Raw genomic sequence first — 26,061 nt, forward strand, 5'->3', positions numbered from 1 at the left:
GTGCTCTGTTTCTTGCCAGCATATGGTATTGTCAATTTTTTTTTTTTAATTTTGTTTATTTAACAGAGAGAGATGACAAGTAGGCACAGAGAGAGAGAGAGAGGGAAGCAGGCTCTCTGCTGAGCAGAGAGCCCGATGCGGGACTTGATCCCAGAGCTCTGAGATCATGACCTGAGCCGAAGGCAGAGGCTTAACCCACTGAGCCACCCAGGCGCCCAGTCAATTTTTTTTTTAACTGGAGCTATTCTGTGGGTGAGCAGTAGTTCACTGTGGTTTAATCTGCATTTCACTGATGACTGAACATATTTTCATGTGCTCATTTGCCATTTGTATATGTCCTTTGGTGGAAATGTGTATTCAAATATTTTGCCTATCCTTTTTAATCAGACTATCTTCTTATTACTGAGCTATGAAAGCTCTTTATATATTATTAATAGGTCCTTTATCAAATACGTATTTTATGAGACTATCTTGTTTTTTCATCATCTTTAAAGTACCTTTTGAAGAGCAAAAGTATTTAACTGTCTGATGGCCATTTCATTTTTTGTATTTTATGGTTCATATGTTTTTGTGACCTACCTAGGAAATCTATATTTTTTAAACAAAGCTGTGACTATTTTCTACAATAATTGCTTCTGTCATTTATCATATTTCTAATAAAGTATTATGAAAGTGACTAATTACAAAAATCTATTAGATAAAAATCTGATAGTGAAAAATCAGGGCCAAATCTTTTAAAAGGAAGTATCTTAGAGAAACACATTAATAATAATGTACTTCTTTTGTATTTGTCCTGCTAAAGAAAATCATTACATTTATTTTAAAAAACCAGAGCTACTCATATAAGACATACAACTGATGTGATTTTTATGATTTTTATTTATCCCCTAAAGGAAAGTGGCAGATGCTACTTCTCCTTTTTCCTCACTCTGGGATACAAAAGTAACAGTAGATGAATCATCCTGGACAATGAGGACAACATGCTAAGGATAGTACAGCAGTAAAACTGAAGAGAGATGGGTTTTAAACCCCAGGAGCCACCATATTTTCCTAGCCCCAATTTAAAACACTGTGACTGTGGATCATAGATGCAGCAACAATGCCCATGTTCCAACTAATAAACTAGCACCCCACTGAAAGTACTTAGATGGAATACTGATTTAAAGCAATCAACATGGTGTAAGACACAGAGTAAACATGATAGTATTAGCTATTATACTATAGTACAAATTCAGAGATTCTCTAAGAGAAAAATTCATGAAATAGTATTCTCTACGAATACTGCACTGTCTGGATTATGCATACTCTAAAATAAATAATTAAATTATTTTGGTATTCTCTAGTACATCTGAGGTGGGGTAAGTTGCATGACAACGTTAATATAGTTTAACAACCACTTTCTTTCTTCTCCATTTTTTAAGTTTTATTTAAGTAATCTCTATACCCCACGTGGGGCTTGAACTCAAGACTTTGACCAAGATCAAGAGCGCCACACTCCTCTGATTGAGCCAGCCAGGCACCCCAACAATCACCTTCATTAATATGGATTATTATACTTGGTAATAAAATGGTAAAAGCATAAGTATTGATGGAAGTTCTTACCATGGAAAGATATTCATTCGTACCCTGTTCTTATAAATCAGAATTCCTCCTGACATCACTCCAATCATAATTTCATTGTTACTTTGATCCTTCAAAAAAAGAAAATGACAAATCTAAAATACTGGGCTTTTCTTGTTAAAGATATAGATATATATATGTGTGTATATATACATATATATTTTTTAAATAGGATAAGTTTTTCTAACACAATATAACATTTTCAAAGTCAGCACATAATTGCATAATATTTATAAACCCATATGGTAATTGTTACCTCATAAAAACAAAGAACCTATTTCACATCAAACTTAAATGTTCCATTATTAAAATTTATTAATCCAAAGTAAAAATGATCTTGCGATTTTCCATATCTTTAAACTGAAACTGAGTTTTGAGATAAGGAATTGAAAGCCTTTTCATCTTGTAGAATGAAGAGCTAATACACATTTTTCCATTTCCAAAACTATTCTGACATTTACTATGTAAATATAGTGCTAGGACTGCAAAAGTGAAAAAAACATGGAGAAGTTCAGAGTTTGGTAGAGTGTAACCTATAATAAAACAAGATTCCTAATATAATGATAAATCATATAACTAATATAATACAACAAAAACATCACGGCAGTATATACAGTAGGGAACTACTATTGGAGAGTTTGAAACAAATTCCAGAAAAGAAAATTTGAACTATGCTTTGAGGAAAGAGAGTTTTCATGATAACTGATTCAACTTTAATAGCTAACCTGCACTACTAAAAAAATGAGTAGAATTAAATTCTCTTCTCAGATGCTAATCAACTTTGAAATAGTTTTGCTAATGGCTAAAAGATTCTACAAGTAAGCTAATACAGCAATAATGCTTTTACCCCTTATCTATTCATATGCTTAGAAGAGAGAACTACTTGATGACATTATAATTAACATTTTTATAATTGTGTTCCTCAGGAAAAAAATCCTCTAAAATGTAGTTTCAATAATTTCTACTTAAATAATTCTTTAAGGAACACCAATTAGAAGTTTGAACCAAAATGGCAGGCTTAATATATGCTCCTATTGCTTCTTCTGCTCCCAATCTCATAAGACATGGGAGAAGATACATGACAACAACCTATAACACTTGACGGTATATAATCAATGGACCAGACATTTTGAGGAATTTGTAAAGATGTAAGAGGATAAAATCAGATTTAAGGAAAGAAAAATTAAAGAAGACCACAGCCTAAAGTATACACAGAAGAGAAAGTTCTATTTCGAGGCAGAAAATATAGTCAACAGATAAAATTTCACAGACAATGAATAAACAAAATAAAGGGAGCCCTCAAATTACTGTTAGGATGATCAGGCAGAGAGCAGCTAAGGTAACTAGCTACTACCAACCCTATAATCCTGCCCTGTCTGGATTGAGCTATGGAACACAAAAGTAGGTGCAGCCTAGAACAGTGAATGGTGAATGTAGAAACTGAAATGAGAGCGATCCTCAAAATTAATAAAGAACTCCAAAGTGAGATAGGCAAACTATAGACATGTTCATTCTGGCAAAAATTCCTCCCCTCTTCCACAATCACCTAAGGCAGGCCATAGCAAAGACAACCTAGACAATATCCCAAGCAAGTGAACTAGGAATCACAAATACAAAAAGAAGTACGCAACCAAGGATCACTAAGCAGTTGAGAAGAGCCAATACCATTAAAGAGACATGCAAAACTCAAGAAACAGATAAACCAATCTAGGTGCTATGCTGGCAGAAAAATGTTAGAGGGTTCCCCTTTCTTCACATCCTCTCCAACCTTTGTTGTTTACTGCCCTGTTCATTTTGGCCATTCTAACTGGTGTAAGGTGATATCTCAATGTAGTTTTGATTTGAACCTCCCTGATGGCTAGTGATGATGAACATTTTTTCATATGTCTGTTAGCCATTTGTAGGTCTTCTTTGGAGAAGTGTTTGTTCATGTCCTCTGCCGATTTTTTGACATGATTATCTGTTTTATGTGTGTTGACTTTGAGGAGTTCTTTATAGATCCTGGATATCAGCCCTTTGTCTGTATTGTCATTTGCAAATATCTTCTCCCATTCCGTGGGTGGCCTCTTCGTTTTGTTGACTGTTTCCTTTACTTTACACTTTACCAAACTCTGAACTTATTCCCAGGTATACTGTGCAGAAAGTTTTGATTTTGATGAAGTCCCAAAAGCTCATTTTCGCTTTTGTTTCCTTTGCCTTTGGGGACATGTCTGGAAAGAAGTTGCTGTGGCCAATGTCAAAAAGGTTACTGCCTATGCTCTCCTCTAGGATTCTGATGGATTCCTGCCTCACATTGAGGTCCTTTATCCATTTTGAGTTTATCTTTGTGTATGGTATAAGAGAATGGTTGAGTTTCATTCTTCTATACATAGCTGTCCAATTTTCCCAGCACCATTTATTGAAGAGACTTTTCCCCACTGTATATTTCTTCCTGCTCTGTCAATGATTATTTGACCATATAGTTAAGGGTCCACATGTGGGCTCTACAATCTGTTACACTAGTCTATGTGTCTGTTTTTGTGCCAGTACCATGCTGTTTTGGTGATCACAGCTTTGCAGTAAAGCTTGAAATCAGGCAATGTGATGTCCCCAGTTTTGTTTTTCTTTTTCAACATTTCCTTAGCAATTTGGGGTCTCCTCTGGTTCCATTCAAATGTTCCAGCTCTTTGAAAAATACCAGTGGAATTTTGATCAGGATGGCACTGAAAGTATAGATTGCTCTAGGCAGTATAGACATTTTAACAATTTTTATTCTTTTAATCCATAAGCATGGATCGCTCTTCCATCTTTTTGTGTCTTCTTCAATTTCTTTCATGAGTGTTCAGTAGTTCGAGTACAGATCCTCTACCTTTCTGGTTAGGTTTATTCGCAGGTATCTTATGGTTCTTGGTGCTATAGCAAATGGAAATGATTCTCTCATTTCTTTTTCTATATTTTCATGGTTAGTGTATAACCATGTACATTGATTTTGTATCCTGCCACATTACTATATTGCTGTATGAGTTTGGGGGTGGAGTCTTTTGGGTTTTCCATATAAAGTATCATGTCATCTGCGAAAAGAGAGAATTTAACTTCTTCTTTGCCAATTTGAATATCTTTTACTTCTTTTTGTTGTCTGATTGCTGTTGCTAGCACTTCTAGTACTATGTTGAACAACAGTGGCGAGAACAGACATCCTTGTGTTCCTGATCTCAAAGGGAAGGCTGTCAGGTTTTCCCATTGAGGATGATATTCACTGTGGGTTTTTCATAGACTGATTTTATGAAGTTGAGGAATGTTCCCTCTATCCCTATACTTTGAAAGGTTTTAATCAGGAATGGATGCGGTATCTTTTTTTTTTTTTTTAAGATTTTATTTATTTGACAGAGAGAAAGAGGGATCACAAGTAAGCAGAGAGAAAGGGGGAAGCTGACTCCCCACTGAGCAGAGAGCCCGATGTGGGTCTTGATCCCAGGACCCTGAGATCATGACCTGAGCCAAAGGCAGAGGCTTAACCCATTGAGCCACCCAGGCGACCAAACGGATGCGGTAACTTGTCAAATGTTTTTTCTGCATCAATTTAGAGGACCATGGGGCTCTTCTCTCTTCTCCTACTGATTTGTTCTATCACATTGATTGATTTGTGAATGCTAAACCATCCCTGCATCCCATGGATAAATCCCACCTGGTCATGGTAGATAATCTTTTTAATGTACTGTTGGATCTTATTAGCTAGGATCTTGTTGAGAATCTTGGCATCCATATTCATCAGGGATATTGGTCTGAAATTCTCCTTTGTGGTAGGGTCTTTGCCTGGTTTGGGGATCAGAGTAATGATGGCTTCATAAAGAGTCTGGAAGTTTTCTTTCTGTTTCTATTTTTTGAAACAGCTTCAGGAGAATAAGTATTATTTCTTCTTTGAACGTTTGATAGTATTCACCAGGGAATCCATCAGGTCCTGGGCTCTTGTGTTTTGGGAGGTTTATGATCACTTCTTCAATGTAGTTACTAGATATTGGTCTATTTAGGTTGTCAATTTCTTCCTGATTCAGTTTTGGAAGTTTCCAGGTTTCCAGGAATGCATCCATTTCATCTAGGTTGCTTAACTTATTGGCCTATAACTGTTGATAATAATTTCTGATGACTGTTTCTATTTCCTTGGTGTTAGTCATGATCTCTCCCTTTTCATTCAAAATTTTATTAATTTGGGTCCTTTCTCTTTTCTTTTGGATTAGTTTGGCCAGTGGTTTATCAATCTTATTGATTCTTTCAAAAAACCAGCTTCTAGTTTCATCAATGTGTTCTACTATATCTCTATTTTCTATCTCATTGATCTCTGCTCTAATCTTGATTATTTCCCTTCTTGTGTGGGGTTGGCTTAATTTGTTGTTGATTATCCAGTTCTTAAAGGTGTAAAGAGAACTGGTGTATTCTGGATTTTTCAATTTTCTTTGAGGGAGGCTTGGATGGCTATGTATTTCCCCCTTAGGACCTCATTTGCCATATCCCATAGGTTTTGTACTGATGTGTCTTCATTTTCATTGGTTTCCATGAATCATTTTAAGTTCTTGATTTCCTGGTTGGTCCAAACATTCTTAAGCAGGGTGGTCTTTAGCTTCCAAGTGTTTGAATTCCTTCCATACTTTTTATTGTGGTTGAGTTCCAGTTTCAAAGCATTGTGATCTGAGAATATGCAAGGAATAATCTCAATCTTACACTGTTGGTGGGAATGCAGGCTGGTGCAGCCAGTTTGGAAAACAGTTTGGAGATTCCTTAAGAAATTAAAAATAGAGCTACCCTATGACCCTGCAATTGTACTACCAGGTATTTACCCCAAAGATATAGATGTAGTGAAAAGGGCCATCTGTACCCCAATGTTCATAGCAGCAATGGCCACAGTCACCAAACTGTGGAAAGAATCAAGATGCCCTTCAACAGACGAATGGATAAAGAAAATGTGGTCCATAAATACTATGGATTATTATGCCTCCATCAGAAAGGATGAATACCCAACTTTTGTATCAATATGGATGGAACTGGAGATTATGCTGAGTGAAATAAGTCAAGCAGAAAGAGTCAATTATCATATGCTTCACTTACTTGTGGAGCATAAGGAATAACATGGAGGACAGTGGGAGATGGAAAGAAGTGAACTGGGGGAAACTGGAGAGGGAGACAAACTATGAGAGACTGTGGACTCTGAGAAGCAAACTGAGGGTTTTGGAGGGGAGGCGGGTTAGGGGGTTGGGTGAGCCTGGTGGTGGGTATTAAGGAGGCACGTATTGCATGGAGCACTGAGTGTGGTGCAAAAGAAATTAAGAAAAAAAAAGAGAGAGAGAGAAAAGAAAAAAAAATTTTTTTAAAAGGAAACAAATGTTCAGATATATAATTCTTAAATTATTAATTTATTATAATAATTAAATTATAATTATAATTTATATACTATAAAATTATACATTTTAATATAATTTAAAATTAGTAACTCAAAATCTTAAATTATAGCTATCTAGATTTGAAGTGGCAATTCCCAAGGTGATGCCAGAAATGGGCAAGATCAAACAAAACAAGTCTTATGCCCTTAATAGACACAAATGCTATTCATTCCATTGGACTGGAAAATGCACAATGACCACCTTATTTTATTTATTTATTTATTATTATTTTTTTAAAAGATTTTTATTTATTTATTTGACAGAGAGAAATCACAAGTAGATGGAGAAGCAGGCAGAGAGAGAGAGAGAGAGGGAGGGAAGCAGGCTCCCTGCTGAGCAGAAAGCCCGATGCGGGACTCGATCCCAGGACCCTGAGATCATGACCTGAGCCGAAGGCAGCGGCTTAACCCACTGAGCCACCCAGGCGCCCAATGACCACCTTATTTTAAAATATCTTTGCTTTTCTTTTTATCACTTGCTACAATCTAATATTACACTACAAATTGCCTTGTTTGATTGGTTTTTTTTTTTTTTACTCTTCTTCACTAGAACCTAAGTAGCAAAGTTTAGGGTGTTTGCTTTTTCCATTATTGTATTCTTAGGTGTACAAAAGTGCCCTGTATACTTAACCCATGAACAACACAGGTTTGAACTCTGTGGGTCTACTTATATGCAGACTTTTTTCAATAAATATATTTGAAAAATTTTTGGAGATTTTCAACAATTTCAAAAAACCTGCAGACAAACCATAGTCTAGAAATATAAAAAAAAAAAAATTTTTTAAAGATTTTATTTATTTGACAGAGAGAGATCACAGGTAGGTAGAGAGGCTGGCAGAGAGAGAGAGAGAGAGAGAAGCAGGCTCCCCACCGAGCAGAGAGCCCGATGTGGGACTTGATCCCAGGATCCTGAGATCATGACCTGAGCCGACGGCAGTGGCTTAACCCACTGAGCCACCCAGGCGCCCCGCAAAAAAAAATTTTTTAAAAGGTATGTCATGACTGCATAAAATATATGTAGATACTAGTCTACTTTATCATTTATCATAAAACACACATGAATCTATTGGAAAAATTTACCAAAACTTCTGCACATTTACATGGCACCATTACAGTTGAGAGAAATGTAAACAAATGTAAAGATACAGTATGTAATCAGAACTGTACATTATTTACTACAGTACACACTGTATTACTGTAATAATTCCATAGCCTCCTGTTGCTATTGTGAGCACAAGTGTTGCCAGTACCTGCTTAAAACTGTGTGACACTAATCATCTCTGCGTGAGCAGTTCCATCTCTTCAAAAAATTGCATATAGCAGTAAAAGTGATCTCTTGTAGTTGTTGCTTATTTTTCAATGTGTTTAGTGGAATACTGTAAACCTCCAGTAACATCATGGGACCCATACAAAGTGCTACTTAGTGATGCTGGAAGTGTTCCCAAGCAAAGAAAATCATGACATTACAAGGAAAAAGCTGAACTGCTTGATATGTACCATACACTGAGGTCCGCAGCTGTGGCATTTATTAGTAAGGAAGAGAAGCAAGCCTATAGATTTTAAGCAGAAAAAGACAGACTAAGTCTGTTTTGTGCACATCCAGTTGGGTTTTTGATTAGGACTGCCTATATCTATAAAGCTGCTAACCTTCCACATTTGAAGGGAAAAGATGAATACCATCTGCCAGTTTTTGGCTGTACAAGAAGGCCTGGACAACGAGAACTCATTTTCTAGATTGGTTCCATCAATGCTTTGTCCCTCAATTAAGAAAGTAATTTGCCGGGACGCCTGGGTGGCTCAGTTGGTTAAGCAGCTGCCTTCGGCTCAGGTCATGATCCCAGAGTCCTGGGATCGAGTCCCACATCGGACTCCTTGCTCAGCAGGGAGCCTGCTTCTCCCTCTGCCTCTGCCTGCCATTCTGTCTGCCTGTGCTCACTCTCTCCCCCTCTCTTTCTCTGATAAATAAATAAAATCTTTAAAAAAAAAAAAAAAGAAAGAAAGTAATTTGCCTGTAAGGGACTGCCTTTTGAAGTTCTTTTGATATCGGACAATACCCAGGATATCAAAGTATTCTACTTGCCCTCAAACACAACATCTCTAATTCAGCCTCTAGGTCAGGGGGTCATAAGGACCTGTAAGGCTCATTACACATGGTCTCTATGGAAAGGATTGTCCATGCTACAGGAAAGAATCCTGGTAGAATATCATACAACTTTGGAAAGCTCACACTATTGAGGGTGCCATTGTTATAAAAAAGGTTGTGAAAGCCATCAAGCCCGAACTAAAAAAAAATCCTGGAGAAAACTGTCCAGATACCACCTGTGCATGACTTTATAGAATTTACAATAGAGCCAGTAAAGAAAATCATGAGAGAGATTGCAGATATGGCAAAATGATGGATGGTGAAAGGTTTAATGCTATGGACCTTTGAAGAAATTCAAGAGCTAACAAACAACATATCACAAGATTACCAGTAGATGACTTGAGTAGAGGTTTAGTGCTTCCAAACCAGTGCCAGATAATGAGGAAGAATAAACAGTGCAGCAAATGAACTGATATTTGACAATCTGGTAGAAGAGTTCTGATTATTTAAGACTGCTTTTGAGTTCTTTTACAACACGGGCCCTTCTATGATATGAGCAATAAAATGAAAACAGTGAAAGGAGAATTAGTACCCTCAACTTCTTTAGAGAAATGAAAAAGTAAAAGAATAAGTCAGAAATTACAATGCATTTTCATTAAGTTACACCAAGTGTGCCTGCCTCTCCTGCCTCTCCCTTCCACCTCCTCCACTTCTTATACCTCTGCTATCTCTGAGACAGTAAGACCAAACCCTCATCTTCCTCCTCAGCATGAAGATGACAAGGATAAAGACCTTATGACAATTAACTTCCAATTAATGAATAGTAAATAATCATCATGCCATTCAGTTAGTAAACTTATCTGTTATATCTTGTGTGGGTATCTTTGTGCAGAAATCTAACTGCACAGCAAGAACTAAATATTTCTGTGTCATCATCATTGACAATGTCTAAGTATCTGCCTGTAGAACATCAAGCTCAAGACTCATATGGAAGTGGATAGCCTATCCTTATATAAGAATAAACTCAGTAGTATTTAGTATAAAGTTAATGAGGTGTTAGGTTTCTTAAATTTTTTTTAAAGAATTATCAGAAAGAGACAGAGAGCACATGTGTGGGGGATGAGCAGATGGAGGTAAGGGAGAGAATCATAAGCAGACTCCTTGCTGAACACAGAGCTGAATGGGGGGCTTGATCCCAGGACCCTGAGATCATGACCTAGGCCAAAAATCAAGTGTCAGTCGCTTAACCAACTGAGCCACCCAGGAGCCTCAGCTTTCTCAATGTTTTATAACTTTGCTTTCAAAAAATTACATTATTGTGCAGTATGCCTCTTTCTCTCATAATTGGAGAGACTGCGTTTCAGCCTGTCATCACAGGTAAGATTTTTTAAAATTAACAATGTTTCCCATATTGTATTAGGACTATAACTGTAATACTGTATGCCATAAACATTTTAAAAGGATTCATTCTTTAGTATATAGGCTACACTACCATATAGCATCCATACTGCTACTTCTTCATTATTAATGTCTGAATCATTACACCTTATGAATTTCTTTTTCACATTAACTTTTCATTTTTGATGTCTAGTGTTAGTAATACATTTAACGTCTACAGTGTTTCATATCTTTAAGTTGATGTAGGTACTGACACATCATCTTATAAACAGAGTACACTTATCAATACAGTCCTGTAAATGTATTTTTTCCTCATGATTTTTTTTAATAACATTTTCTTTTTTCTAGTTTATTTTAAGAACATAGTATATAATACATACATATAACATTGAAAATGTGTGTTAATCGACTATGTTATCAGTAAGGCTTTGGGTCAGCAGTTGGCTATTAATAATTAAGTTTTTGGGGGCTGCTGGGTGGCTCAGTCAGTTGAGCAGCTGCCTTCAGGTCAGATATGATGCCAGGGTCCTGGGATTGAGCCCCGTATCACATTCCCTGATCAGCAGAGAGCCTCTTCTCCCTCTCCCTCTGCCTGCCACTCTGCCTACTTGTGCTCTCTATCTGTCAAATAAAATAAATAAAATCTTTCAAAAAAAGAGAAAGTTCTGGGGGAATCAGAAGTTATATGAAGATTTCTGGCTGTACTGGCGGAAGAAGTAAGGGGCTGACACTTGGAAACTCTGTGTTGTGCAAGGGTCAACTGTACTCGTAAGTTAAATGAATGGATTTATTTAACTTATCCTGGATGCCTGGGTGGCTTAGTCAGTTGAGCATCTGCCTTTGGCTCAGGTCGTGACCCCAGGGGCAGGGGCTGAATCTCATATCAGGCTCCTTGCTGGGTGGGGAGCCTCCTTCTCCCTCCACCAGCCACTCTCCCTGCTCTCTGACAAATAAATAAAATTTATTAAAAAAAGAAAAAAGAATGATTGCTATCATCAGTAGGAAGTCTTAGCTATTTAGCTTGGCACTGAAGGTCTTTAAACAACCATCTCATCCCATTTTATCTCCCCCTTCCAACTAGTTAAAAACTGTCTTTTCCTAACAGGCCAGTTCCAGGATGTCCTGTGTACACATAACTACATATTTCATTAATGCAGTTCCCATTACTTCATGTCTCTCTGACACATCAAACTAAACCAGATGGAGACCATCTTCTCTGTGAAAATTTCATTAGCCCATATCTACAAGTTTCTCACCTGGATATTTATCTGTTTCTTAAACTACTCATCTGAAACACATAAATACAGTCAGCTATGTGACAATGGCTGGGATAGTATATATATAAAGGACTGCCTACGGTAAACTACCTGTGGGAAAGGGCCAGTTAGGTTTGTTTGTTTGTTTAAATTTCTAATCTTTCAGGTATTAATACTTCTAAAAACTTTAGTGATCATACAGTTGGTGTCAGAATGCTACAAAGGTTTCTCAATTTCTGAACTTATCCTGGACTAGTAATAAATAGTTCATAGATCATTGCCAGTCTGTGGTCATACTCTGAGCATCAATGAACCATTATATAATTTTACATTGCTCACAGAGCCTGGTTCTCAAGTAAGTGTTTCTCAATTGATTACTGATGGTAATATCCTTATACTTACTTAGGCACAATACTAGAGGAAATGTTTCATATAATCCCTGATTATAAATACTTATAATGAGCTTTATAGATATAGTTACCTATGGAACTTAGATTAAATAATGATTAAAAGGGAGAGATCACAATATGCAGTGGCTATATGACTTGACAATGTAAATTTAAAGCAACCACAAAAAGTTGGGGAAAATTTTTAACCATTTCAGTAATAAATGATATGGTGATATTAAAATTATAGCTTTAAGTGTAATGTGCGATGAAAACATAATTAATTGTGGAATATTCTAATTCTGGAATCCCTTGGGTCCTCTAAGAATTAAAATATTCTGTGTATCTCAATATAGGTTTGTAGAAACAAAGATTCCAACTCTGTACACTTAAACAGCACAGAAATAATGACAAACTAGTAGGAATGAACATTCTTATCAGTCAGATTGAGATTTTTAAAATATCATTTTGCATTAAAACAAACAAGGACTTCTTGAAAAAATAGCTAATTCCTGGTCTATGGCAGTAAATAAATAAAATGAGCCTGAAACATCTTAAAATACTAGATAGCATGGAAGCTGACTACAAAGGTCACGTCAAAAGGACTAAAGGATCAAAAGAACAAAGTGACAAGAAGGGATAATTTGAGCTTCAATAAGGAAAAAGATGGTAAAATACTGAAACCTGTCAAAAATATTTAATCTATGAACAAACGATACTATTTTAAAAATGTATTTGTATATCTCTAAGGATGGGAGGGAACCAATTCACTAACCTGAAAACTCAGCAAATAGGAAAGAATCAAATAGCACTTTTCCCTGCTTTTCATATACGAACTGTGCTACTCAGTAATCAAAGAGTAAAAGAAGGGAAGGAACTCCCTATAAAATATCCCAATGAATAAGTAAAAACAAAAAAAGAATTAAGATTTTCTGTTTTGCTGCCTCCAGTGAATTAATGGATCCAGGCACTGAACATCAATGGTTGTTAACACTAAAAAAGGGAAACCTGGATGTTATGTACCTCCTCACAAAATAATACAAAAAACGGATCAATCTAATTCCAAACATGCCTCTTGATCAAGCTGCAACCTAGAAGAAATACACAGAATAGCAGAACATGTTGAATTATACCATGAATATATATGATCAGTAAAGTCCACACAATAAGAAATTGAAGGTGAAATGATCAAATTCTTTCACAAGAAAATTTTAAGAAAGGAAGGATTAACAGATTTAAGCTACCAGTTTAAAAAAAACAAAATGCAAAACCAAGTTGTATTATCTAGGAAGGCACACTTGGGTGATAAAACCATAAAAAAAAAATACAATTAGGGAAGAGACTGTTACTGGGAGAGGGCTCAAAGAGTGTTTCTGAAATGGCTGGCTAAAACCTACTGCCTATGGCGTCTGGGTGGCTAAGATAAGCCTCTGCCTTTGGCTCAGGTCATGATTACTCAGTCCTGGGATCAAGTCCCACCATCAGGCTCCCAGCATCTCCCTCTGCTTCTCTCCCCTGCTCGTGCTCTCTCTCTCTCTTGCTCTCAAATAAATAAATAAAAATTTTAAAAAATCTACCGCTTGACTTGCAGATGTTCACTAAAATATAGTACATACTTGTAGTTCTGTTCTATTTTAGAAAAGATTTAAAAAATAGCAATGTAAAAGGATGAGATTTCCGATATGAGTAGATCTTCTAATATTTTCCACATCCTCAATTGTTCATTTCATGTTCCCCTGTAAGAGCCATCCCTCCTTTCCTTTGGAGACTCCTGTTGTAAACATAATCTAAACAGCTAGGACTACGTATTATTCCAACCTGTGTATTGTCACATGTGAAGAGTAAAGTAACTCAGTCCCACTAAAATTTTATGTATTGTGGATGGGGGCGACATTAATTTTAAGTCCTATGGGGTAGCTATTAAAATAATTCCCTTAATCATTTGTAATTATAAAATATTTCAAAAACAATATAGAAATATCAAGAAGTCAATGAACATCCCTCACCTTCTCTGTCTCATTCCCCAGAGATAAATACTTTGAGATGTATACTCTTTTAGATCTTTATGTTTATTTAAAAAATACGTATTATATATATACACAATTTAATAAAAACTAGGATATATAATTCTGCAATTTTTCTTTTGCACTTAGCATTTCATAGACATCTTTTCATATCTATATACCTCTAACTCATCAATTTTTATTGCTGCATATTATTCCAAAATATGGATTTGTCATAATTTCTTTTTTTTAAAGATTGTATTTATTTATTTGACAGAGAGAGATCACAAGTAGACAGAGAGGCAGGCAGAGAGAGAGAGAGAGAGGGAAGCAGGCTCCCTGCTGAGCAGAGAGCCCGATGCGGGACTCTATCCCAGGACCCTGAAATCATGACCTGAGCCGAAGGCAGCGGTTTAACCCACTGAGCCACCCAGGCACCCTTGTCATAATTTCTTAACCATTTTTGTTCATTCAGAGTGTTTCTAATTTTTTAGTATTACAAACAATATTGTAATAAAAATCCTTAAACACATTAATTAAAACACCTATATAAATATTCTAAAGGATGGAATCTAAGAAAAGGAAGTGATTAAAGATTATATTCACCTCTGCTGTTCCTTGAACTGCTAAGCAACCTATTTCATGATCTATGACTGATGTTTCCTCCCCTAGGTATATGCATTATACCTTCTGTTTAATCTTCTCAGTGAGGGTGGCACTGATACCCTACTTCTGGTTGTCTCCATCCCCTTTCTCAGGTAATTTTTCTCCATAGCAGCTATTACCATCTATTATTTATTCAGTTAACTAAAGAAAATTGAGTATAATGTATATATAGTAAAATATACATATCTTAAATGTGCAACCCAAAAGTTTACATGTATACATATACATATATATACACACATCTTTGTAACCATGACAAACTAATACACATATTTTCAAAATCCAAGAGGGCTCCCTCATGAGCCTCCCAGCTAATAAAACCCTTCCAGGAGTGACTGCTATTCTCACTTCTATCAGTACAGACTGGTATTTTGCCTGTTACTGAACTTTACTCCCACAGAACACCTGCTATGTATTCTGATGTACTCAATCACTTTATAATCTGTTCTGCCCAACAGAATGCAAGCATCGTAAGGGTTTGGTTTTATCTGCCTTACTCACTGCTGTACCCATAGTGTATCTAGAATATATAGTTTTAAAAAAACAAGAGCAAGAAAAGAAACAATGAACTTAAATAATGGGCAAAACATCTGAATAGACATTCATCAAAGATACAATACTCAACATAATTAGTCATTAAAGAAATGCAAAGTAAATCCATGATAAGATAAAACACACCTATTAGAAAAGCTTACAAAGAAACAAAACAAAATGGACAGCACCTCATATCAAAAAGGATGTGAATAACAGGAACTTACAAATATTGCTAGTAGGGATACAAAGTGGTTCACACACTCTGGAAAACAATTTGGCAGTTTCATATAAAGCAAAATAGACACTTACCATATGACCCAGCAACCCCACTATGGGGTTTTTACCCTACAGAAGTAAGAACTTAAATCCACACAAAAATGTGTAAATGAATTTTCTGCAGTAGTCTATTAATAAAAAACAAAAACAAAACACAACTACCAGAAACAATCCAGATGTTCTTCAATGGGTGAATGACTACACACAAAAAGGAATTAACTACTGAAATACATAATAACTTGGATAAATCTCAAATATATTACTGTAAAAAACCAGTCTCAGAAGTTTACATAACAAAGGATTCCGTTTATGAGACATGGCGGAAAGGATAAAACTATGGAGTCAGAGAATAGACCAGTGGTTGCCAGGGATCGGGGAAAGGAGGTTAGATTACAAAGGAGTAGCACAAGCAAGATTTTGGGGGTAATGGACTATGTGGTGGTAGTTACATGAATCTACACATGTGCTAAAACTTACACACAAAACCAAAACCCAAATACATTATTTTAAAAAACAAAACACCCCGTTTTCTCCCCCCAAATCTTTTTCTCCTGAGGTTTTCATTCTTCTTTTTCCTCTACATTTCCTTTTCCCTTATTCATAATCTTCTAGATATACAAAATGTTCTTATTTTCTCAAATATGCCATGATCTCTATTGATTTCAGGTCTTTATTCATATTGATGGTCCACAGTGAAAACCACTCTCTTGGCTAATTCTTTTTCATTATTCTGGCTTCAATAAATTACTTCTTCTAAAAAGCCTTCCCTACTCTTTGTTCCCAGGCTGGATTAGATATTCTGTCATATAATCCCATAGTATTTGGTACTTTTCCCTTCATGTTTTCACATATTTAATTGTCAATACATGCTCCATTTCCTTCTCCCCCACCATTCTGCAAGCTCCATGAGGGCAGGAATAATTGATGTTTTGCTCACTAAGCAACTCTTTGCACCAACACCGTGGAAGGGACCTATCAGACCCACCTCAATGAATGCTCTAAATCCTGTTTATATTTTGCAGATTGCTATAAATAACTTGTTCTACTTTCTGATTTTCAATCTACATTTTGAAGCAGTCAGAAAACATCTTACCTAATTTTTCCAAATAAAATATTATTTCAAACACACTTTCCCTTGTGACAGTGAGTTAAAACTTAAGTATTCTCTTTATATTTACTCTCCCTTCCACTTTTTTTTTCCTTTTCCTTCTTGTTCAGGGTGTTGTAAAATTCCCCTTCACATTCAATGAACATCTGCATGTTTTCTTCTTGAGTTCTTGGTATCCACACACAACAGAAACATCCTTTCCTGGCATTTTTTATCAGTACAAATACATTTCTAAATACCTTTGATCACTTAAAACTTAAATTAATTTAATGTTACTCTACATTTACGGCCTTCTTAGAAAGGATTTTATAATCTAATAATTTAAACAACAAAAATCCTAATCAAATCCTCAATCAAATCAAATCAAACAAAAAATCCTTAATCAAATCAATAAATAACATGGTTAATTATGTATGAGATCCAGCATGTCACTTAAATTAAAAAAGAAAAGTCTTAACACTCTTTGTACTTCATTGACAGCAATCAGTGAGATCAGAAAGCAAATTACACTACCTTTACAAAACTGCTAAGAACTAAAATGACTGAATTTAGTAATTTTTTTTTAAAGATTTTATTTATCTATTTCACAGACAGAGAGATCACAAGCAGACAGAGGGGCAGGCAGAGAGAGTTGGACCTCCAACTCTCCAGGACCTGGAGATCTCCTCCCAGAACCTGGAGATCATGACCTAAGCCTAAGGCAGAGGCTTAAACCACTGAGCCACCAAGGAGCCCCTAGTAGCCTTTTTATTGTTAACCATAGTTTACTTCACATATGTAAAGCTCCACAGTTTTAAACTTTATAATGATAAAAAAACAAAGTCGAGTTATACAAATATTGAACACTATGTTACATTTTGGAGAACAATGTTAAAATATAACAACCCCCAAACAGGTTGAGGGGGGATGGAGCACATTTTTAAAGAAAACAAAAAGTTCAAGAGAGCCTTACCTACACATTTTAATAGGAATCAGACAGATTACCAAGTTACAAGCATTCAGAATTACCAGATACAGTCAGGTGAGGAAAGCAAGTCATACGGTTTTTTAAAGAAGGGATTGACCTAGCTTCGTGAAATGTAAGAATTAACACTCCTCTCTTGAAGATCATGGTCAGGTGAGGCCCTCAACAATAAAACCACTTCATGGAACACACACTGAATGTGTACATTAAAATAAATTTAAAATATCTATCTAAGGAAAACTTAACTCCCTTTTAGGCTGTTATTCTTATTAGGCTTAGCAATTTGTCCCAAGAGAATATAAAACCTATTACCAATTGAACCAGTGATTACCCATAATTCCACTTTTCACTGGTCATGTAGAAAAGCTGTACTCCAGTTACTTCTAAAGGACTATAACCTCTTGATGAAGAGATCATGACAGCAATCTAGTTAGAGACACACAAATGAAGAATTGCCACTTAGAAATATGTCTACAACAGCAGAAAAGGGTTTCTGGAAGCAGCAAAGTTTGACACGATAAAGAAGTTGTGACAGAGTGCTGTGTAGAAGAAGCCAATGACTGTAAAATCCATCTTAATAAAGGGATTTGTGGCAAAGGAGAAACACAACCAAAGTATGTTAATATATTTCATTCTGTGCTTTATAAATAAAAATTTATAATGATGTCACCAAATGATGAAAACAACACAAGCCTCACTGAGGTGAAAGCATCTTTTATAATGATAATGAACGCAAAAAAACTCTACTTTTTCTATATAGTTTTATTATCTCTAATGGTCTGCAAAAATCACCTTTATAACGTAGAACACTAGCTTGAAGAAAAATAACATGAAAAACCCACTTCAACCATTCCTCCTCTCTTCAGATATTAAATCTTAAGTGATTGTGAAAATACTTCTATTCAGTGCAACTATGCTGGCGGCACTCACTAGTTACTCCATTTGCTTAATCCTAACAGCACATTAAATAAAAACTTTCATACTGAGTAAACGAAGCCTAACTCAGCAGCATCAAATTAGTTCTCTTTACTTACCCTTGCATAGTGGAATTCAACTCCATAGAGTTCTAAGGTACGTGCTGTGTTCAGGTAATTAAATTCTGCTTCTGCAGGAGACAAACCTCTGTAAAGACATTATGTTTAAAATTAAACCAACCACAAATATGGCCAAATTAGAAAAAAAGCTTACTTACCTGGAAAAATTTTAGCATTCTAGTTGAACCTATTATAATACACCATGCATGACTACTCCTCTTAGTTAATATCTAACTTACCTGGAGGGTACATTTTCAGGACACAAATCATTATTTTGTAGAATTTTTATTTTCCAGAAATATTATATTTTGTAGAATATTTTATTTTCCAGAACGCACCAGGGGATGTAGAGCAAAAGGTACCTTGTGCACTGTTGGTGAGAATGCAGACCAGTGTAGCCATTGTGGAAAACAGTATGGCGGTTCCTCAAAAAATTAAAAATACCAAATGATCTAGTAATTCCACTAATGGGTATTAGCCAAGATATGGAAGCAAGTCAGCATCCACTGATAGATGAATGGATAGGATGTGGTTTACATACATATTACTCAGCCATAAAAAAGAATGAGATCTTACCATTTGTGACAAAATGGACCTAGAGGATATTATATTAAGTGAAATAAGTCAGACTAAGAGACAAACACCATATGATTTCACTTACATGTGAAATCTAAAAAATTAAGAAATAAAAAGCAGAAACAGACCCAGAAATACTAAGAAAAACTGATGATTGCCAAAGGGGATAGGCAAAAATGGGTGAAAGGGAACAGGAGATACGGGCTTCCAGATCTAGAATGAGTTACTAATCATGAGGAAGCGTGAGGCACAGCATAGGGAATATAGTCAATGGTATTACAAAAGCGTTGTATGGTAACAGATGGTAGCTACATTTGTGAATGTAGCATAAGGGACAGACTTGCTGAATTACTATCTTATACACCTGAAATGAATATAACTGTATAACTGGCAACTAGATTTAAAAAAAAAAGGATGTGGTTTTAAAAGTCCCTACTTGGGACAACGCCTGGGTGACTCAGCTGGTTAAGTGGCTGCCTTCAGCTCAGATTATCATCCCAGGGTCCTGGGATTGAGTCCCACATCAGGCTTCTTGCTATGCGGGCAGTCTGCTTCTCTTCTGCCCGAAGCTCCCCCTGCTTATGCTTGCTGTCTCTCTCTCCCTTTTTCTCTGGTGAATAAATAAATAAAATCTTTAAAATAGGGGCGCCTAGGTGGCTCAATGGGTTAAAGCCTCTGCCTTCGGCTCAGGTCATGATCCCAGGGTCCTGGGATCAAGCCCCACATCAGGCTCTCTGCTCAGTAGGGAGCCTGCTTTCACTCTCTGGCTGCCTCACTGCCTACTTGTGATCTCTGTCAAATAAACAAAATCTTTTTTAAAAATATTTTTTAAATAGATAAATAAATAAATGAATAAATAAAATCAATAAATAAATATCCCTAGCTGTTCTTATGGCTGATAAAGTCATTTACTCTCTGACTTTTTAAAAGAAGTGTTTTTCAAAAATTTCAGAATTTGGTCCATATACTATATCTGCATTTAAATCACAGTTGCTGCTAAAACATGCAAATTTTGAGATGACTTCCAAAGCAGTGCTTCTTAGAGTATGGTGTCCAGTCATGTGTTGATTCATAACAAGTATAAAAACGGAGAGAGTCAGAGTCTTTTATATCTCATAGCATTCTGGCAGAGTAATTTCAAGTCTATCGAATCTAATAAGAAAAACAAAGACTTGCAATTTTTTATGTCTCTGTCTATTCTACTTTCCTAGTAATTAAATTTTATTATATCTTTCAGAAGTTTCATTCCATGACAGATTAGGGAAAAATCAGTCTTTCATCACAGATAGGCTTAGAAGTACTGCTGTATACAATCTGATATAGAAGAGATAATGTCCAAATTGTTTATATTTAAGAAATGTCCCAGGTGATTCTTATGAACACAAGTCTGAGAACTACTGCTCTAGCAAAGGCTTTCAAAACAGATTTACTCCTTTATTATATATGCTTCTAACAATTTTTGTTGTCTGATATTATTAGACTACAGCAGAGCCAAAACAACAAATTACAAAATTACAAACATATCAACCTTTCACTCACTAATGATACCAGAAAAGGAAGCCAACGGCCTGCCAATGCATGATCATAAAAATGGGATTCCTAAAACAAGCACATATACCTCAATTTTCTATAAATTCAATGAAGTTAAACAAATACTCTACCTCCCCACCCCACACCCTACTCCTTAGTTAAACTGGATGACTCTATTTTTTGTTAAATGATCTGAGGAATCATTTCTTTAAATGAAATATAATATATAACCAATATTTTGTCAAACTTTTTCCTGACAGAAGGGATTTTTCCATTACTGGCAAATTTAAAAAAAAAATTTGGCTTATCTTTAAATGCTTGATTTGGATATACTATGTGTAAAACTTTTATTATAAATGGCATTTTTATTGTTAGACCAAAACAGACCCCTCACCAACATTAGGGCAGTCTACCGAAATTCTCATCTTTTTAGTCTTATTTTAGATTAAAGGTCAGCAAACTATTATTGAAAAGAGCTGAAAGTAAATACTCTGGGCTTTCAGGTCACACGGTCTCGCTATTTAACTACTCAACTCCACTGCTATATGCAAGCAGTCACAGATAGGAGGACAAATAAGGGAACCTATGCTCTGATAAGTGTTCATATATGGACACCAAACTGGAATTTCTCAAAATTTCACATGCCACAGAATGTTATTCCTCTTTTTGTATTTCTCTCAAACATTTACAGTGTACAGATCATTCTTAGATCATGGGCCATACAAAAATAGGCAGTGGGCAAGTTTGCCAACCTGTTTTAGATATATGGGCCATTACCAAATGAAAGTTAAGTTTCCTTAATATTAAGAACTAATATTTCTTTAATGCTTACCTAATGTGCTGGGCACTGTTCTGAGTACTTTGTATATATAAACTCACTTAATCCTTACATTAACTCCAGAGACAGATACTTTTATTACCCCCAATTTACATATAACGAAATACAGAAACAGAGGTAGAAACCAATTTGGCCAAGATTGTTAGATAGTTAAGTTGTCTTAACCAGAATTTCAGACTAGGCAGTCTGGCTCTCTAGTTCAAACTTTTTCTTAGCCAATGAGCAACACTGCCTTAGTCCCACCACTAAGCATTTTGAATTGCATGTTAAAGCAAGAGTAACCCAATAAACAATATTATTTTCTATTCAATGCAAAAAATCTCTTCTTGAAACAAATTATGTCACAGAAAATTAAGAATCACAAAATATCAAAGTTGAATATTGTTATGAATGAAAAAATGCTACTTATTAAAGGGCTTTTAATTATTAATTTAATATTACATAAGGTTACTTTTTTCCTCTTGGCTCATAACCCAACAAATGATTCCTTTCACATAGCTAAAAACTAAGAATGAATTACTAAGTAGACTGATCTGTAACAACTGATCTGTGAACATAATACTAATATTCTAAAATTCCTACTTAAAGAACTGTCAACTTTACATAATAGCAATTTTTTTCTTAACTTCCTTCCTTCCCTCCCTCCCTCCCTCTCCTTGCTTCCCTCCTCACACACCCCTCTTTCTTTCAGTAGGCTCCATGTCAGCATGGAGCCCAACATGGGGCCTGAACTCACAACCCTGAGATCAAGACCTGAGCTGAGATGGAGAGTCAGAGGTTCAACCAAGTCACCCAGGCGCCCCAATAGCAAATTTCTGTTTACATAGTTTTGTGGTTCTCACTAGAAATGAAAGAAAACCTCATATAATTCTATGAAATTAGCAATGATTTTTCTTAGTATAGAAAACCCACATTTCCTTACATTAATCCTACTATTTTAAATAATAGTAAACTGTTCTGTATTAATTAAATTTAACAATCACATTAGAAATAATTTGAAACATTTCTCTAGAAAAGATGCCCTTGGGAAGTTTATGAAATAAGGAGAAAAATAAACAAATCCTTACGTATGTTGCTGATGTAATTTTGCAATTTCTTTTTCAAAATCTTGAGGTTGATCAGGAATGAAAGAATAATCTGAGAGGTAGCCTGGCAAGTTTTCTGACTGATTGTAGTCTCCAAGTTCAGCTATTACATGGAAGGAAAGTAGTCACAATTTAATAAACACATTTTCTAATTCTAATAGCCAAATCAGCAATGTCGTGAATTCCATTTTATTTCTGGAAGTAAAATATTTGTTTAACTGCTAGCTACCATGTAATCAAGTTATAACAGCACACTTAACATTCTTCTAGGTTTCAAACGTCAGAAGAACTTTTTTCCCAGAAATCCAAGTAACTGCTAACTAGCTGAATTTCTATTATATTTCCTTTGCAATCACTGTTTTTTGTGATATAGTAACTAATGTCTAAAGAACTCTTGTATTAAAGGTGCTGTATTATCAACACAGACCATGCAATCACATGCTACATGACTCAAGAGAGGATTCAGACTTACATTGAACAGCAAATGAAGCCAAAAGGGCAGCAGTATTATAAGGACAGGGCAATCTAATAAAACAAAACAGAAAATATATAACCAAGGTTAAACACAATAATTTCAAAAGCACTGTAATTTATATACTATCACATATGAAGTTCCATGACTTACATTTTAACTATTAACTAATGAACTTATCTGATGAAAAAAATTCATACTGCATATAACCATCTTTCAATAGATACTTTGTTTGCAATGATCATGAGTTACTTAAGTAATACACAATTAAAAGTACTTTCAAAGTCCATTATTAAAAATTTTAAAATAGCCCACCTTCCAGTAAGAATGTCTTGTTTAATCTGCAAAAAATACTGGTACCTTAAAAAAAAAGAGAGAGCAAGAGATGGCATTTAGCATTTACTGTAATCCCAACAATTAGGTTTAAAAATTGTATACTTATATTAACTAATAAAATTGAAATATTTAAATATTTGCTTTTATAATCTATATATTACCACATGTAAAGATATTTTTAAATAAGTTTTCATAAATTCATGAATCCTAATCTTTAAAATTCTTTGATAAACGAAATTCTGTACTACAAATAACTTGTTTCCGCTAGCTTCTATTATAAAAACTCAAGATCTTTAAAGAGTTATGTAACTGAGAAAGATTAGGGAGAATACTCTGAAGATTGGTGTTTGCAGAAACTAGAACTGGGCAATCGAAAACTTGAGTCAGAGACATAGGAGAGCTGAGAGTAGCAATGCACTAGAGATCAAGTGGAGAAAGTCATCCTTTCTTCAGAGACAGAATGCCAGGTGCAAAGACAGGTCTATGGTCATCTTATTATGCTGCCGGAAGCTGCTAAATGTAGAAAAGCACCATTCCATTTTCATTTGATTTAAGAAAGCTCTTTATGATCAGAATAAAAACAAAACAAAAAACTTAAGCTCCCTTCCCTACCATCAGAATTGCCAAGTACCTAAAGTCCTTTAAAACCAACAAAAATATAAATTTCTATTAAAAAGAATGCTGATATTGCTTATAAAATGGTATTGTCTTCCTGTCCCCGCTAGTAAGTCATTCCCTCGGAGATATGTCAATGCTTGCAAGAAGTCATCTGTGCTATGTGACATTGGCATAAGACCAAATTCTGTGCCTTTAAAAAATGCTTAAACAGGGAATTTAAGACTTTATTTTATCCCACTGAAAAAAGTATACATACTCCAATAATCAAAAATCAGGTTTAACAATTTCAATTTCTGGCTGATTAAAATTATTAAAGAGCTCCATGACAATATTCAAATTACCAAAAAATGTAATTTAGGATTTCAGAGAATCAGATATTCCCTAAAAATTTTTTTAAAAGTTGATACAAATATTTGGTTTCACATATTAATGAAGTACATAACTCCCTGTGAGAATATGTAATATTGTAAATATTACCTATGTATTCAATTTAAGACAATATATTTCTACCTAGGTTACTTGGTTTCATAATTAAAAGTTAAACGTTCCTGGTAGGAACAAATCTTATAGTTAAGATTGAAAAGGCATCTATATTCTTTTTTTTTAATAAACTTTTTTTTTTAAATTAGACAAACAGAGATCACAGGTAGGCAGAGAGAGAGAGAGAGAGAGAGAGGAAGAGAAGCAGACTCCCCGCTGAGCAGAGAGCCCGATGCAGGGCTCAATCCCAGGACCCTGGGATCACAACCTGAGCTGAAGGCAGAGGCTTTAACCCACTGAGCTGCCCAGGCGCCCCCAGGCATCTATATTCTTAACATAATATTGTAAATCTTATATACATAATACCTATGCCTGCTAAATTTTATTTATATACCACCCAGTAAGGGCTGAGTGGAAAGCAGAATTCAAGTCCTGGCTAAACCAGCCAGTGCTCTTTAGAAAATCAATTAAAGGCTTCGTTTCTATATTTGTAAAAAACAACGAATATCACTTGTCTAGTATGTGTATCCCATAGGCCCTAAATAAGGTGATAAAAACACAATTTTTAAAGACAATTAAAACTTTTATGATGGACTTATTTGGCTTAGCATGATAGCCTCTAGTTCCACGCACATCACTGCAAATGGCAAGACTTAAATAAGATAGATTAAAAATGTCTGAGGTAAATATAGAAATGATATGTTTAATCTGTGAAAATAATACAACTTTTCTAATCCAGTAATACCATAAGCACTTTTTATGTACTGAGTATACCTAAGCACGAAAAAGGTACCAAAGAAATGTCATCTGTAGTGTCATGACTCCTGAGAAAACTCCAATTTTAAGGATGCCAGCACCTGCTAATACCAAATGACCTGTAAGCTCTGTAGGTCCACTCTTTCATACGACTTATCTAAAATGGGATCTCAAGGTAAGGAGGTGTGGCACGTTTTCTATTTTGTGGTTTTAAACTAGTCCTTAAAATTTAGCAAATGCGGCTGAAGTTGTCATATTATTAATCATAACCACTGCATTAAGGCTATCAAGCACTAAAATTTTAAAGGGGTATTTCTTAAACCTGCATAACAGAATCACCTGGGAAGTTTGTAATAATGTCTATGCACAGGTTCCTTCTGAGACCTAATTAAATCAGAATATCTCAGGGGTATGACTGAGGAACCAGGTATGTTTTTAAGCTCCTCTAAGTGAGTCTAAGCTGTAGTGAGGGTAGAGATCTGATATACTCCATGGTAATATAATAAAAACTCATTTTACCAAATACCACTAGTTATAAGCCTCTAGGACATTCTATCATAAAGGACTTTCGAAAGAATACATTATTTTGAGTGAAAACAAAGATAATGCTCTAAACAACAGACTGAGTACAA

General features: G+C 35.3%; 1 protein-coding gene across 7 annotated transcripts in view; it reads right to left on the minus strand.

Annotated features, from left to right (window-relative positions):
• PTPN4 (protein tyrosine phosphatase non-receptor type 4) overlaps positions 1-26,061 on the minus strand; it is a 207,211-nt gene that overhangs the window by 79,670 nt on the left and 101,480 nt on the right. For all 7 annotated transcript variants that reach the window (XM_004759771.3, XM_045066457.1, XM_045066459.1 and 4 more), the window contains 5 exons: positions 23,555-23,599; positions 23,240-23,292; positions 22,750-22,870; positions 18,739-18,826; positions 1,603-1,691 (listed from right to left, as the gene is read on the minus strand). In XM_004759771.3, the coding sequence (XP_004759828.1) occupies positions 1,603-1,691; positions 18,739-18,826; positions 22,750-22,870; positions 23,240-23,292; positions 23,555-23,599 (396 nt within the window). The remainder of the gene's footprint in view (positions 1-1,602; positions 1,692-18,738; positions 18,827-22,749; positions 22,871-23,239; positions 23,293-23,554; positions 23,600-26,061) is intronic.

The sequence above is a fragment of the Mustela putorius genome, unplaced genomic scaffold (genome assembly GCF_011764305.1).
Source record: "Mustela putorius furo isolate JIRA1106 unplaced genomic scaffold, ASM1176430v1.1 tig00003867_pilon_pilon_pilon, whole genome shotgun sequence".
Classification (NCBI taxonomy): domain Eukaryota; kingdom Metazoa; phylum Chordata; class Mammalia; order Carnivora; family Mustelidae; genus Mustela; species Mustela putorius.